A 13,706-nucleotide genomic window follows, 5' to 3' on the forward strand; every position below is an offset into this window, starting at 1 on the left:
TTGACTCCTTTTTTGTGAGCCAATGAGACTGTTCTTTCTCAGGCAGATGACTTTTTATTTGGCTTCTCAGATCCTCTGTGAATTAAACGAGGCAAAAATAATGCTTGAACTCATTTTAGCCAGGCCAACTTGTCTTTCCCACCATTCTTCACTGCTTCGTGCAAATGGGTGGGAAACAGAAACACTCCAAAAGAAAGCCAGACGGAACTGTTGGGTGGGTGAACGTGAGAATATGAACCAAGAACAGTGAGTTGTGCAGACGTGAAATGCTATAATCAGCTCTGATGGTTCTGCGTAACCAGCATCAGGTGCTGGTTTCCATTAGGTCACCTGGCATTTGTTGCTTACCTATTCATTCCATGGAACTCTTAGAAGTTGACTGACATTCACCAGAGTGATATCTCATTAATGTCTAGAGCAGGGGTCTCAAACTCGCGGCCCGCAGGCCGCATGCAGCCCGCCCAACAATTTTGAGCGGCCTGCAGACTGGCCCGCAGACTAATCCACGAAGTTTGATTAGTCTGCGGCCGCACAAAATTGTTGGGCAGGGCCCGCGGGCCACGAGTTTGAGACCCCTGGTCTAGAGACATTTAATTTACTAGCTCAAATCTCCATCATGAAGTCAAATAAATGGTTATCAGTAAGGTTTTCATATTTTCAAGGGATTCTTAATGTAGTCCTGTGACATTTCATAAAGTAATACATTTACTTGTATATTGTCTTCTAGTCAGACATAAAGGAAATTTTATTTCAATAATGCCATACCAAAAAAAGAAAGGGCCCTGGCCGGTTGGCTCATTGGTAGAGCGTTGGCCTGGCGTGCAGAAGTCCCGGGTTCGATTCCCTGCCAGGGCACACAGGAGAAGCGCCCATCTGCTTCTACACCCCTCCCCCTCTCCTTCCTCTCTATCTCTCTCTTCCCCTCCCGCAGCTGAGGCTCCATTGGAGCAAAGATGGCCCGGGCGCTGGGGATGGCTCCTTGGCCTCTGCCCCAGGCACTAGAGTGGCTCTGGTCGCAACAGAGCTATGCCCTGGAGGGGCAGAGCATCGCCCCCTGGTGGGCAACGCGTTGCCTCCTGGTGGGCGTGCCGGGTGGATCCTGGTTGGGCGCATGCGGGAGTCTGTCTGACTGTCTCTCCCCATTTCTAGCTTCAGAAAAATACAAAAAAAAAAAAAAAAAAGGAACAGAGACATCTTTTTAGTTTAATTGTATCTATAGTTTGGTTTTTTTGTTTGTTTTATTTATTGAGAAGAGGGGAACCAGACAGACTCCTGCATGTGCCCGACCAGTATCCACCCGGCATGCCCACTAGGGGGCAATGTTCTGCCTATCTGGGGCGTTGCTCTGTTGTAACCAGAGCCATTTTTCAGGACCTGAGGTGGAGTCCATGGAGCCGTCCTCAGTGCCCGGGGCCAACTCACTTCAATCGAGCCATGACTGTTAGAGGGAAAGAGAGAGACAGAGAGAGACAGAGAGGAAGGGGGGGGTGGAGAAGCAGATGGGCACTTCTCCTGTGTGCCCTGGCCAAGAATTGAACCCAGGACATCCACACGCTGGGCCAGTGCTCTACAACTGAACCAACCAGCCAGGGCCTTCTTTTTCCATATTTATTACTTAGAATATTTCTATAAAGAGGAACTTCCCTGGGAAATGGGGCATGGCTGGAAAGGTGACCAATCTCTTCCTGTCACACACGTTTGGGGAACCTGGTGCTAAACCATTTAGACCAGTGGTCCCCAACCGTTTTTGGGCCATGGACCGGTTTAATGTCAGAAAATATTTTCATGGACCGGCCTTTAGGGTGGGACGGATAAATGTATCACGTGACCGAGACAAGCGTCAAGAGCGAGTCTTAGACGAATGTAACAGAGGGAATCTGGTCATTTTTAAAAAATAAAACAGCATTCAGACTTAAATATAAATAAAACGGAAATAATGTAAGTTATTTATTCTTTCTCTGCAGACCGGTACCAAATGGCCCATGGACCAGTACTGGTCCGCGGCCTGGGGGTCGGGGACCACTGATTTAGACAACCTGCTTTTGGGTATCTCATATCTTGTGATTTATGGAAAGTCAGCCCTCGACACACATACAATATAAGGAAACTCTCTCAACTCTGCTTGGTTACCTTGTGGTGCAGTTTGTATAGGAAAAGGGGACCTTTTTTTTTCCTTAAAGGAATGATGCTCCAACCAATGAAGCCATCTAACAAGGGCTCTTTTTTTTTTTTTTTCCTAAGGAAGACTTCTTTGAAGAAATTCTATATATAAATATACTTTATTTATTGCCCTGGCTGGATAGTGTCATTGGTTAGAGTATCCTGAAGAACAGAGATTGCTGGTTTGATCTCCGGTCAAGGCACATACAGGAACAGATCTATGTTCCTGTGTCTTATTCTCTTTCCTTTCCTTCCGCTCTTGCTAAAATCAATAAATAAAAATTTTTAAAAAGTTTATTGAGCCTGACCAGGTAATGCAGTGGATAGAGCGTCGAACTGAGATGCAGAAGACCAAGGTTTGAAACCTGGAGGTTGCTGGCTTGAGTTCAGGCTCACCAGCTTGAGCGCGAGGTCATTGGCTTGAGCGTGGGATCATAGATAGACATGACCCCTTGGTTGCTAGCTTGAAGCCCAAGGTCGCTGGCTTGAGCCCAAGATCACTGGCTTGAGCAAATGGTCACTTGTTTTGCTGTATTCCTCCACTCCCATCATGGCACATATGAGAAAGCAATCAATGAACAACTAAGGAGCTGCAACGAAGAATTGATGCTTCTCATCTCTTTCCCTTCCTGTCTGTCCGTATCTGTCCCTCTCTCTGTCTCTGACACACACACACACACACACACGTTCATTGATTGATGAGAAAGAAGCATCACGTCATTGCTCAACTTAGTTGTGCACTCGTTGATTGCTTCTCATACGTGCCCTGACCAGGATGGAACCAAAGCTCTTGGGGCGCTGGGCCAACCATCCACTGACCCGGTGCTCTTTTCTTTTTCTTTTTTTTTTAAATTTTATTTATTTATTTATTTTTACAGAGACAGAGTGAGTCAGAGAGAGGGATAGATACGGACAGACAGACAGGAACGGAGAGAGATGAGAAGCATCAATCATCAGTTTTTCATTGCATGTTGCAACACCTTAGTTGTTCATTGATTGCTTTCTCATATGTGCCTTGACTGTGGGCCTTCAGCAGACCGAGTAACCCCTTGTTGGAGCCAGCGACCTTGGGTTCAAGCTGGTGGGCTTTTTTTTTTTTTTTTTTCTCAAACCAGATGAGCCCGCGCTCAAGCTGGCGACCTCGGAGTCTCGAACCTGGGTCCTCTGCATCCCAGACCGACGCTCTATCCACTGCGCCACTGCCTGGTCAGATTGCTCTTTTCTTTTTTTAACATTTTATTTATTGATTTTACAGAGAGAAGGGAGGAGGGGAGGAGGAATGATAATTTATCAACTCATATTTATTTCACTTTAGTTGTTCATTGATGTGCCTTGACCAGGCAAGCCCAGGGTTTGGAATCCGTGGCCTCAGCATTCCAGGTCGACCCTCCATCCACTGTGCCACCACAGACCAGGTGGCTCTTTTTTTTTACTTGATGGGCTATTGTACTCAGTTTGGGTTCTGATTTCTACTGATATCTTAGTGTGAGACTTTGTCCTGAAAGACAGTTTTGGGTGGCTCGTTTGGATTAAAGTGTGCACAACACCTCCTATTTTCAGCTGCCCTTCTGAAACTGGCCCTCTGAGCTTGCTAGTGAGTTCTTGTTGGTTCTTTTGGGAGTCTCAAGTCTGGCAGATGGTCCATGCTGATACCATGCCCTGTTTGTTAAAACCCTGCCCCTTCCATTTTTGGTCTTGGGCTTACCTTGTTACCTAGTGTGCCAGAGAAAACCTTGCTATTTGGTTTTACTACCCTAGTTGCACTAGTTAGTTTTTTGTGTGGGGCTAGGATAGATATTTAAGATTCAAAACTAGACTGCCACTACCACCGTCTTCTGAAAAATCTTCCAAGAAAGTAGAAGGTTGAGTTCTGGCTGGGTAGCTCAGTTGGTTAGAGCATCATCCCAATACGCCAGGGTTGTGGGTTCAATTCCCGCACATACAAAAAACAACCAATTAATTATGTAAATAACTGGAACAACAAATCAATGGTTCTCCGCCCCCTACCTCTAAAATCAATCAGTAAAAATATTTATAAAGAGAGATGTGTTGCCCTGGCCGGTTGGCTCAGCGGTAGAGCGTCGGCCTAGCGTGTGGAGGACCCGGGTTCGATTCCCGGCCAGGGCACATAGGAGAAGCGCCCATTTGCTTCTCCACCCCTCCGCCGCGCTTTCCTCTCTGTCTCTCTCTTCCCCTCCCGCAGCCGAGGCTCCATTGGAGCAAAGATGGCCCGGGCGCTGGGCATGGCTCTGTGGCCTCTGCCTCAGGCGCTAGAGTGGCTCTGGTCGCAATATGGCGACGCCCAAGATGGGCAGAGCATCGCCCCCTGGGGGGCAGAGCACCGCCCCTGGGGGGCGTGCCGGGTGGATCCCGGTCGGGCGCATGCGGGAGTCTGTCTGACTGTCTCTCCCTGTTTCCAGCTTCAGAAAAATGAAAAAAAAAAAAAAAAAAGAGAGATGTGTTGATCAGGATGATAATTATGTGGTTCTTTGTATTCTCTATACTTTCCTGAATGCTTGAGATAGTTCACAGATAAAAACGGATCAAATCTAAATGAGTATGATTTTGTCATGAACAAGTAGAATCAGGCAGTCAAATACTTTTTTCTTTCTTTCTATCTAATGTGTGTGTTTTGTTTGTTTATTTCTCCTTTTTCTTGCTTAATTGCACTGGTTAGGATCCCCAGTAGAGTATTCAGTAAGAGTGCAGGAGTATACATCTTTGCATTGTTAATGGTAAGTTTTTTGTTAGATGGCCTTTATCAAGTTGAGGGTGTTCTCTTCCATTCCTAATTTGCTGAGAGCTTTTATCCCAAATGGATGTTGAATTTAATGAAATGATATTCTGCTTCTATTAAAATGATTCTGTGATTTTTCCTCTTCAGTTTGATATGGTGAATTACATTAATCAGTTTTTGGATGCCGAACTAACCTTGCATTCCTGAGATAAACCCTCCCAGTCATGATGTGTTACTGTTTTCATGTTTTGCTGGCTTGTTTGCTAAATCTTGTCATTTTAGTTGGTGTTCGTGAGAGTTCTGGCCTGTTTTTCCTTGTCATGTTGTGTAATGCGGTGTCTCCGTGTCCTTTTGGTGTCATGGTAATGCTGGGCCTGGTAGAATCCATTGGAATGGATTCTGGAAGACTTTGTAAAACTGGTATTATTTATTCCTTAAATGTGTGTTACAATTCACAGTGAAGCCATCTGGGCCTGGAAGTGGGGCTACTCAGGATGTCTGTTTCTTGTGGAGTGAACTTGGGTAGCTTGTGTCTTTGAAGGAATTTGTCTATTTTATCTGAGGTAAAAATATTGGCTGACATATTTGTTTATATCATCCCTTTAATGTCTGAAAGATACGTAGTGATGTCTCCGCTCTACTTTACATTTGTAACTTATGTCATTACTGTGTTTTATTGATGAATCTGGGGGTATTTTATTTTGTTTTGTTTTCAGAATTTTATTTCATTTTTAATCTTAAGATTAAATGTTTTTTTCTCTATTATTTTTTCTGTTTTATACTGACTCATTTATTATTCTTTTTTCTTTTAATTTTGGATTTAATTTGTTCTTTCTAGTTCCAAAAGGTAGGTAGATATTCAGATCTTTCTTTAAAAAACTTTTTTTCTTTTCTTTTTTTTTTTTCTTTTTTCTTTTCTTCCGAAGCTGGAAACAGGGAGAGACAGTCAGACAGACTCCCGCATGCACCCGACCGGGGTCCACCCGGCAAGCCCACCAGGGGCGACGCTCTGCCCACCAGGGGGCGATGCTCTGCCGCGACCAGAGCCACTCTAGCTAGCGCCTTGCGCAGAGGCCAAGGAGCCATCCCCAGTGCCCGGGCCATCTCTGCTCCAATGGAGCCTTGGCTGCGGGGGGGAAAGAGAGAGACAGAGAGGAAGGAGGGGTGGGGTGGGGGTGGAGAAGCAAATGGGCGCTTCTCCTATGTGCCCTGGCCGGGAATCGAACCCCGGTCCCCCGCACGCCAGGCCGACGCTCTACCGCTGAGCCAACCGGCCAGGGCCCTTTTTTTCTTTTCTAATAAATGTTTAATACTGTAAAGTTTTTCTGAGTTGTGCTATATTGCATCCCCAAAATATTGCTACCTTTTGTTAATGATTTCAATTTAATTATATTAATTTTGGGAAATACGATCTTTATGAAACAGCCTTTGGGTTTTCAAGATTGACTTTATGGTGTATGGAAGATTAATATCTCATAACTGTTATTGTTTGATTTATGTATGGTAAGAAATATTAAATCTTTGAGTTGTGTTCTTGTTTATTTCAGGTCTTGGTATGGTGACTCCTGTGAATGACCTTAGAGGATCGGATTCGATTGCCTACGACAAAGGGGAGAAGTTACTGCGGTGTAAATTGGCAGCATTTTACAGACTGACAGATCTCTTTGGGTGGTCTCAGCTTATCTATAATCATCTGACAGTGAGTATGGGTGGGATAGTAACTGAATGGTATGGTGGAGTGGTGTGTGTCTGCCCCACCTCTTCTGGTTAGGAGAAGGGGAATCCACTGAGCTGAAGTAACCCTTGAAACAGTTTCTTTCCGATTCCTGACTGCACAGTGTAATAATCTGGGAAATAGCCAGTTTGAATTAAGAATTATGAGCACAGGAGTTCTTTTAAACTCCTTTCTCGCATGCTAACCTAATGATTATTTACCAAAATATAGTCAGTTCTTAAATTCTTTATACCTCAAAACCTAAGAATGAAATGTTTTTTTTCCTTCTATCTCTTATTTTACTTCTATAGCTACTCTAATTTTAGCCATTTTTAAAACTATTTTCTTGAATTCTTTTTTTGAGAGAGGAAGGAAGAGATGAGAAGTCGTGGCACTTTAGTTGTTAAATGATTGCTTTCTCATACGTGACCAGGGGGCTCCAGCCAAAACAGTGATCCTTTGATCAAGCCAGCAACCTCCACACTCCGGCTGATGAGCCCGCATTCAAGCCAGCAACCTCAGGGTTTCAAACCGGGGTCCTCTGTGTTTGAAAGGATATAGTGTATCCACTATATCCACTGCGCCACCACATGGTCAGGCTGTGTGGGCCCCTTTAGGTTCATGCACTTCCTGGACTTGTATGTCTACTCTATTCACCAAGTTAGGGAAGTTTTCTTTCATTTTTTCAAAAATTGTTTTCAATTTCTTGCTCTGTTTTCTCCCAGCCCCCAGGATGCCAATGTTGGTATGCTTGAAGGTGTCCCAGTTCTGATTGGGTGTTTTTTTCCTTTATATTTCAAATCGCTGATTTTTTTCCTTTTGATTTTGAGAAAGGAAAGGAGAGAAAGAGACAGGGGAAGGGAGACAGAGAGAGAGAGAGAGAGGCATCAACTCATTGTTCCACTTAGTTGCTTCATCTGGCTGTGCACTCATTGATTGCTTCTTGTATGTGCCCTGACCAGGGATCAAAACCGTGACCTCTGTGCACCAGGATGATGTTCTGTTTATTGAGCAGCCTGGCCAGGACCCCACATTGCTGATTTGATTCTCAGCTTCATCTGCTGTACTGTTGATTCCTTATAAATTACCCTTCGTTTCAGTTAGTGTACCCTTCATTTCTGACTGCTGCTTTTTGTGCAGCTGAGGCTCTCACTACGTCCAGTGAGCATCCTTACAGCCAGTGCTTTGAACTCTATGTCTAGTATATTGCTTGTCCCCATTTTGTTGTTATTTTTCTGGAGTTGTGTTCATTTGGGACATATTTCTTTGTCTCCTTGTTTTGGCAGTCTCTCTGTGTTTCTGTGTGTTAGGTAGAGCCACTGCGTCTCCCAGGCTTGGTAGAGTAGCCTAATGTAATTGGTGTTCTGTAGGATCCAGTGGCACAGGTCACCCAAACCTGGCACTTGAGGTGCACCCCCTGTGGGGACTGTGTACACCCTCCTGTTGTAGTTGAGCCTTGATTGCTATTGGCACGTCACTGGGGCCAATTAGCTGCAAGGACTGGCTGCTGTCACCACCCACCTGGAGGACCAGCTGTGCAGGGGCCCACACCACAGAGACTTCAGCAGGGATCTGGTGCTGGCTGCTGTCACCACCCACCTGGAGGACCAGCTGTGCAGGGGCCCACACCACAGAGACTTCAGCAGGGATCTGGTGCTGGCTGCTGTCACCACCCACCTGGAGGACCAGCTGTGCAGGGGCCCACACCACAGAGACTTCAGCAGGGATCTGGTGCTGGCTGCTGTCACCACCCACCTGGAGGACCAGCTGTGCAGGGGCCCACACCACAGAGACTTCAGCAGGGATCTGGTGCTGGCTGCTGTCACCACCCACCTGGAGGACCAGCTGTGCAGGGCCCACACCACAGAGACTTCAGCAGGGATCTGGTGCTGGCTGCTGTCACCACCCACCTGGAGGACCAGCTGTGCAGGGGCCCACACCACAGAGACTTCAGCGGGGATCTGGTGCTGGCTGCGTGCACTTCTTGAGTGTGTTGCTTGTGAATGTGGTTGGGTTGGTGATGTTTTGATGTCGTCTCAAGCTGTCACTGGATGTACTGGCTCTGGGGCTCCTGGGAGGTACATGCCAAGGTCAGCTGCCTGTTGTGTTCTGAGCTGGGCAGCAGGGTTTTACCAAGAGCAGACCTGTCAATGGTGATGGTTTACTGTTACTGCTCCTACACCACTTGGGACAGTAATAGCCAGGCTGTGCCATTGACTGAGCCCTTCATTGTGAATGTGAGCCGTCATCCCCACCTGTGGGTCAGGAGCCCAGGGTGCCCAAAGGATCAGAGCCTGTTCTTGGTGGAGCTAGGATTTTAACTTAAGTCGTCTATGACTGTGTCTTCAGTGAAATCCACTGAGGTAATCCAGCACATTCAGGCATGAAGACACAGAGGCAGTGGGACAGTCTCTGCTGTCTAAGAGCTGAATGGTAGATGGAGCTGGTTCTGTGTGGAGTACTAGAACCTTAGGAAGACAGCTCCGCTCAGTGTGGGAGAGGATGTTTTAGAGATGAGGTTTTTCCAGCTTGGATTCACTCATTGCTGTTCCTGGCCCCAGGATGTCAGAGATACTCAGTGACTTTGCTGAATGGAAAAGTGAGAGGTCCTGGTTGGTTGGCTCAGTGATAGAGCATCGGCCCAATGTGTGGAAGTCCTAGGTTCGATTCCTGGCCATGGCACACAGGAGCAGCACCCATCTGCTTCTCCACCCCTCCCCCCTCCTTTCTCTCTATCCCCCCCCCCCCCCCCCCCCCCCCGCAGCCAAAGCTCCATTGGAGCAAAGTTGGCCCGGGAACGGAGGACAGGTCCATGGCCTCCACCTCAGGCGCTAGAATGGCTCTGGTCGCGACAGAGTGATGCCCCAGATGGGCAGAGCATCTCCCCCTGGTGGGCATGCCAGGTGGATCCCGGTCGGGCGCATACAGGAGTCTGACTGCCTTCTCACTTCTAACTTTGGAAAAATACACACACACACAAAAGAGTGGTGAGCATCCTTATCACTACAGCTTCCCAGACAGCCATGTGTGTGTCTGCGTGCTCTGCCACAGAAGACGCTGCACTAGTTAGGAAATTGGATTAAGTGCTTCAAAGCTGTTTCAACAAATAGGAAACTTCACCTGCCTGACCCTAGACAGAATTCTTAACTCAATAGTAAATGTATCCCAACCAAATAGCTTTGGTAAGTCTATCCCAAAGTTATGAAAACTAAACTGAATTTCTTTGAGGGCAGGACTCATCTTTTTCCTGCTCTGTTATTAGCATCTGTGTACGTTGCAGATAGGTGGCAGGTGCCGTTTCGTTAGGATGAGTTGAGGAAAGAAAAGTACTGTGGAAGAAGCAAACACGCCAGGGATGTATGTGCTCTCTCGTTTGTTTTGTGATTGTTCTTGTCCTGCAGTTTTGAGCACTAAACACAAATCTCTTTTGACTGAGAAGTAAACTTGGGTTTTCATTATTACACTCCCAGGGAGTGACACCTCTTTTGCACATGCCAGTGGTTCAGTCGCCACCAGCTGTTTCTTTCTAAAGTTAATTACCACGACTGTAAGATGCACTTTATGTACCTGATAAATTACCACAATGAATATTCTATATTGTATAGATGTTCAACAGACCAGTGTTGTAGCCTGGAAGAGATGCAAATAATTTCTTTTAGATGTCGTGCTAACTTAGTCATGTCCCCACAGACCAGAGTGAGCGCTGAGCAGGAGCACTTCCTCATTGTACCTTTTGGGCTTCTCTACAGTGAAGTGACTGCATCCAGTTTGGTAAGAATGCCCTTCCTTCTTGGGCACGATGAATGTGTATGTCATGCTACTTAATTAAACCCCTTCTAATCCCGTTAGACACATAACACGCAAGGAAGAAGAGGGTCTCTGTGTTCTGTGATTAACTCAAAAAGAAACCTTTAAAATAGTTATAAACACTTTAAACTTTGGTTTAAATACTTTCTAGTTAGGGTATTTTGAAATCCTCTTGACATGAAAATTTTTGTTTTATTTTTAGGTGAAAATCAATCTCCAAGGAGATATCGTAGATCGTGGAAGCACTAATTTAGGAGTAAATCAAGCTGGCTTCACGTTGCACTCTGCGATTTATGCTGCGCGACCAGACGTGAAGTGTGTGGTCCACATCCACACACCGGCAGGGGCCGCGGTGAGTGTGGCTGGGGCGGTGCGTACAGTGTGACGCTGTGTAGTGACAGGCTCTGCACACAGTGTGAACGCTGTGTAGTGACAGGCTCTGCATGTTTCCTTGGATGTGCCTTGCCTGTTGCAGTAAGTCCATGAACCTAACTGTTCGATTAAAATGATTTTTTTAGTTTGACTTCCTTAGAAGATTTTTTTTTTCCTTTTTAAGAGGTCTTTATACTGAAAAACCTGTAAGTCTGAAAACGCCCATTAGACTTCCAGATTAGAAACTGCCGGCTTGTTGATGATGGAGGCCGGGCTTCCATGTTACTGACGCTGTTGGGGCAGAACTCCAGCGGGGCAGTCAAGAGCCCGTTCTTGAGGAGAGGGCAGGCAGGACGGGGGGCAGTCAAGAGCCCGTGCTTGAGGAGAGGGCAGAACTCCAGCGGGGCAGTCAAGAGCCCGTTCTTGAGGAGAGGGCAGGCAGGACGGGGGGCAGTCAAGAGCCCGTGCTTGAGGAGAGGGCAGGCAGGACGGGGGGCAGTCAAGAGCCCGTGCTTGAGGAGAGGGCAGGCAGGACGGGTGGTCAGTAAAAGTGCCGTGGGCGTAGGGGAGGGCCAGCGGGATGCAGGAGCCTGGATCGTGCTGGTGGGCTGTGGGGGAGCGGCCAGGCGTGGGAGGGAGAGGTCCGGTTCTGGAAATGGCTACCTACAGAGGTTCAGCCGGAACCAGCAGAGCCCAGGCTGGATCATGACTGGGAGAGTCAGAAGAGGGCACTGCATTTTTAACTGCATTGGTAGTAAGCCCAGAAGCAGCATTTGTCTTAAGCTCATGGGTTCACTTCCTTCTGAAAAGAGAAGAAAATGACATCAGTCAGCACATCTCTCTCTCTCTCTTTTTTTTTTTTTTTAAACAGAGAGTCAAGAGAGAGGGATAGACAGGGACAGACAGACAGGAATGGAGAGAGATGAGAAGCATCAATCATCAGTTTTTCATTGCGACACTTAAGTTGTTCATTGATTGCTTTCTCATATGTGCCTTGACCGCGGGCCTTCAGCAGACTGAGTAACCCCCTGCTCAAGCCAGTGACCTTGGATCCAAGCTAGTGAGCTTTTCTCAAACCAGATGATCCCGCGCTCAAGCTGGCGACCTCGGGGTCTTGAACCTGGGTCGCCTGCATCCCAGTCCAACGCTCTATCCACTGTGCCATCGCCTGGTCAGCATGTAACTCTTGTTGTGTCTTCACTCAGTGCTGCTCTGTGTTCTCTAGGTCTCTGCGATGAAATGCGGGCTCCTGCCCATCTCCCCAGAGGCACTTTCCCTGGGAGAAGTGGCCTATCATGATTATCACGGGATTTTGGTTGATGAAGAGGAAAAGATTTTAATTCAGAAAAACTTGGGGCCTAAAAGCAAGGTCAGTAGGCATGTAATCTGGGGTTCACATGCGGAGGGGACAAGGAGAAAGGAGAGGCGTCAGTGCCCTTGTCCAGCTCCATGGAGCCTTCATGTTTGCCACTCAGGTTCTCATCCTCCGGAACCACGGGCTGGTGTCTGTCGGTGAGAGCGTGGAGGAGGCCTTCTACTACATCCACAACCTCGTGGTGGCGTGTGAGATCCAGGTCGGTGCTGCCGTTCCGTCCGCGTGCACTGTGTGCAGGGCTCCCGGAGATTTCTGGTGCTACTTCTCAGGGACAAGCCTGAGCGGTCTCTGCCAGATCTGAGCTCATGGACTTGGGGATTGGCCAGGCAGTGCCATTTCAGTGACTCAGGCTGGCAGACACGTAAGTCACTACTATCTATGGTGTACTGGTGTGTGCCAGCCCAGGTGTTGGGTGCTTTGTGTGCTGTTACTCAGCGTTTCACTTGACCCTCCTGGCGCTCCTTTTAAAGAAATGGACAGAGAACTAGGGACTTGCACACTGCCTCCCGGCCGTAGAGCCCTGTGCGCCAGGCTGGCTCAACCCGGTGTGCTCCCCGCTGTCACCCTGACAGTGTCTGTGCGGCAGTGCGTCCCCCGTTCTGTTTCACACGCTCATGAGAGGTACTTGATTTTCTGTTTCTCCTCCAAATAGGCCTGCCTGATATTCTTGTCAAGCTAAATAAAAACTTCTGAAAATAACCTTGTGATTAGTCTATCACTGTCCATTCTACGTTTTTCATTCTTAGACTCAGTGATTTGGTTTCTTTTGAAACCTCTTTCTGTGTTTTTAATTCATTTTAGTGAAAGAGTGCACAAGAGAGAAATACTGATTTCTTGTTTCACTTTTTTATGCATTCATTGCTTGATTCCAGTATGTGCCCTGACCAGGACCAAAACCTGTAACCTTGGCGTGTTGGAACCATGCTCTACTGAGCTACCCTGCCAGGGCCTGATCACAGGACTTAAAGTCACCTCCCTCCCCTACAACAAATCTAGTGACTATCCTATGACCTTGCTTTATTGCCTTCATAGCGGGTGCTCCTTCCACAAAGATCCTGCTCAGGGTAACCCAGCTCCAGGAGTAAGTGCCAGAGCTGGGATTGTAGACTCCATCTTGTTCTGCATCCTCTTACAGAATTTATTTATTGTGAGTGTCTCGTGCATACTGCAGAACCAGCTCTGCTGGAAGAAATTGACTGCTTCGCCCCGCGAAACCGGCCCTGCAAGCAGCAGGTGCTCCATCTAAAAAGAAAACAGCTTCAAATTATTGCCTGTCTTTCTTTTTATATGACTTCTCAGTCATCTCATTCCCATGCTCTCAGTCAGGAGCTCAAACTGTAATGCTTACTTGTTTTGAAAAGGTTCGAACTATGGCCAGTGCTGGAGGGCCGGACAACTTAGTCCTCTTGGACCCTGGGAAGTACAAAGCCAAATCCCGTTCTCCTGAGTCCCCCGCAGGGGAGGGCACCGGGTCGCCTCCCAAGTGGCTGATCGGCGAGCAGGAATTCGAAGCCCTCATGCGGATGCTCGACAACCTGGTA

The 13,706-nt window shown here is 47.3% G+C and overlaps 1 protein-coding gene across 13 annotated transcripts in view; it reads left to right on the forward strand.

Annotated features, from left to right (window-relative positions):
- ADD1 (adducin 1) overlaps window positions 1-13,706 on the forward strand; it is a 98,246-nt gene that overhangs the window by 63,869 nt on the left and 20,671 nt on the right. For all 13 annotated transcript variants that reach the window (XM_066386837.1, XM_066386846.1, XM_066386848.1 and 10 more), the window contains exons 4-9: window positions 6,445-6,596; window positions 10,302-10,382; window positions 10,621-10,770; window positions 12,016-12,159; window positions 12,266-12,364; window positions 13,527-13,703. In XM_066386837.1, the coding sequence (XP_066242934.1) occupies window positions 6,445-6,596; window positions 10,302-10,382; window positions 10,621-10,770; window positions 12,016-12,159; window positions 12,266-12,364; window positions 13,527-13,703 (803 nt within the window). The remainder of the gene's footprint in view (window positions 1-6,444; window positions 6,597-10,301; window positions 10,383-10,620; window positions 10,771-12,015; window positions 12,160-12,265; window positions 12,365-13,526; window positions 13,704-13,706) is intronic.

Source organism: Saccopteryx leptura, chromosome 5, assembly GCF_036850995.1.
Source record: "Saccopteryx leptura isolate mSacLep1 chromosome 5, mSacLep1_pri_phased_curated, whole genome shotgun sequence".
Taxonomy (NCBI): Eukaryota; Metazoa; Chordata; class Mammalia; order Chiroptera; family Emballonuridae; genus Saccopteryx; species Saccopteryx leptura.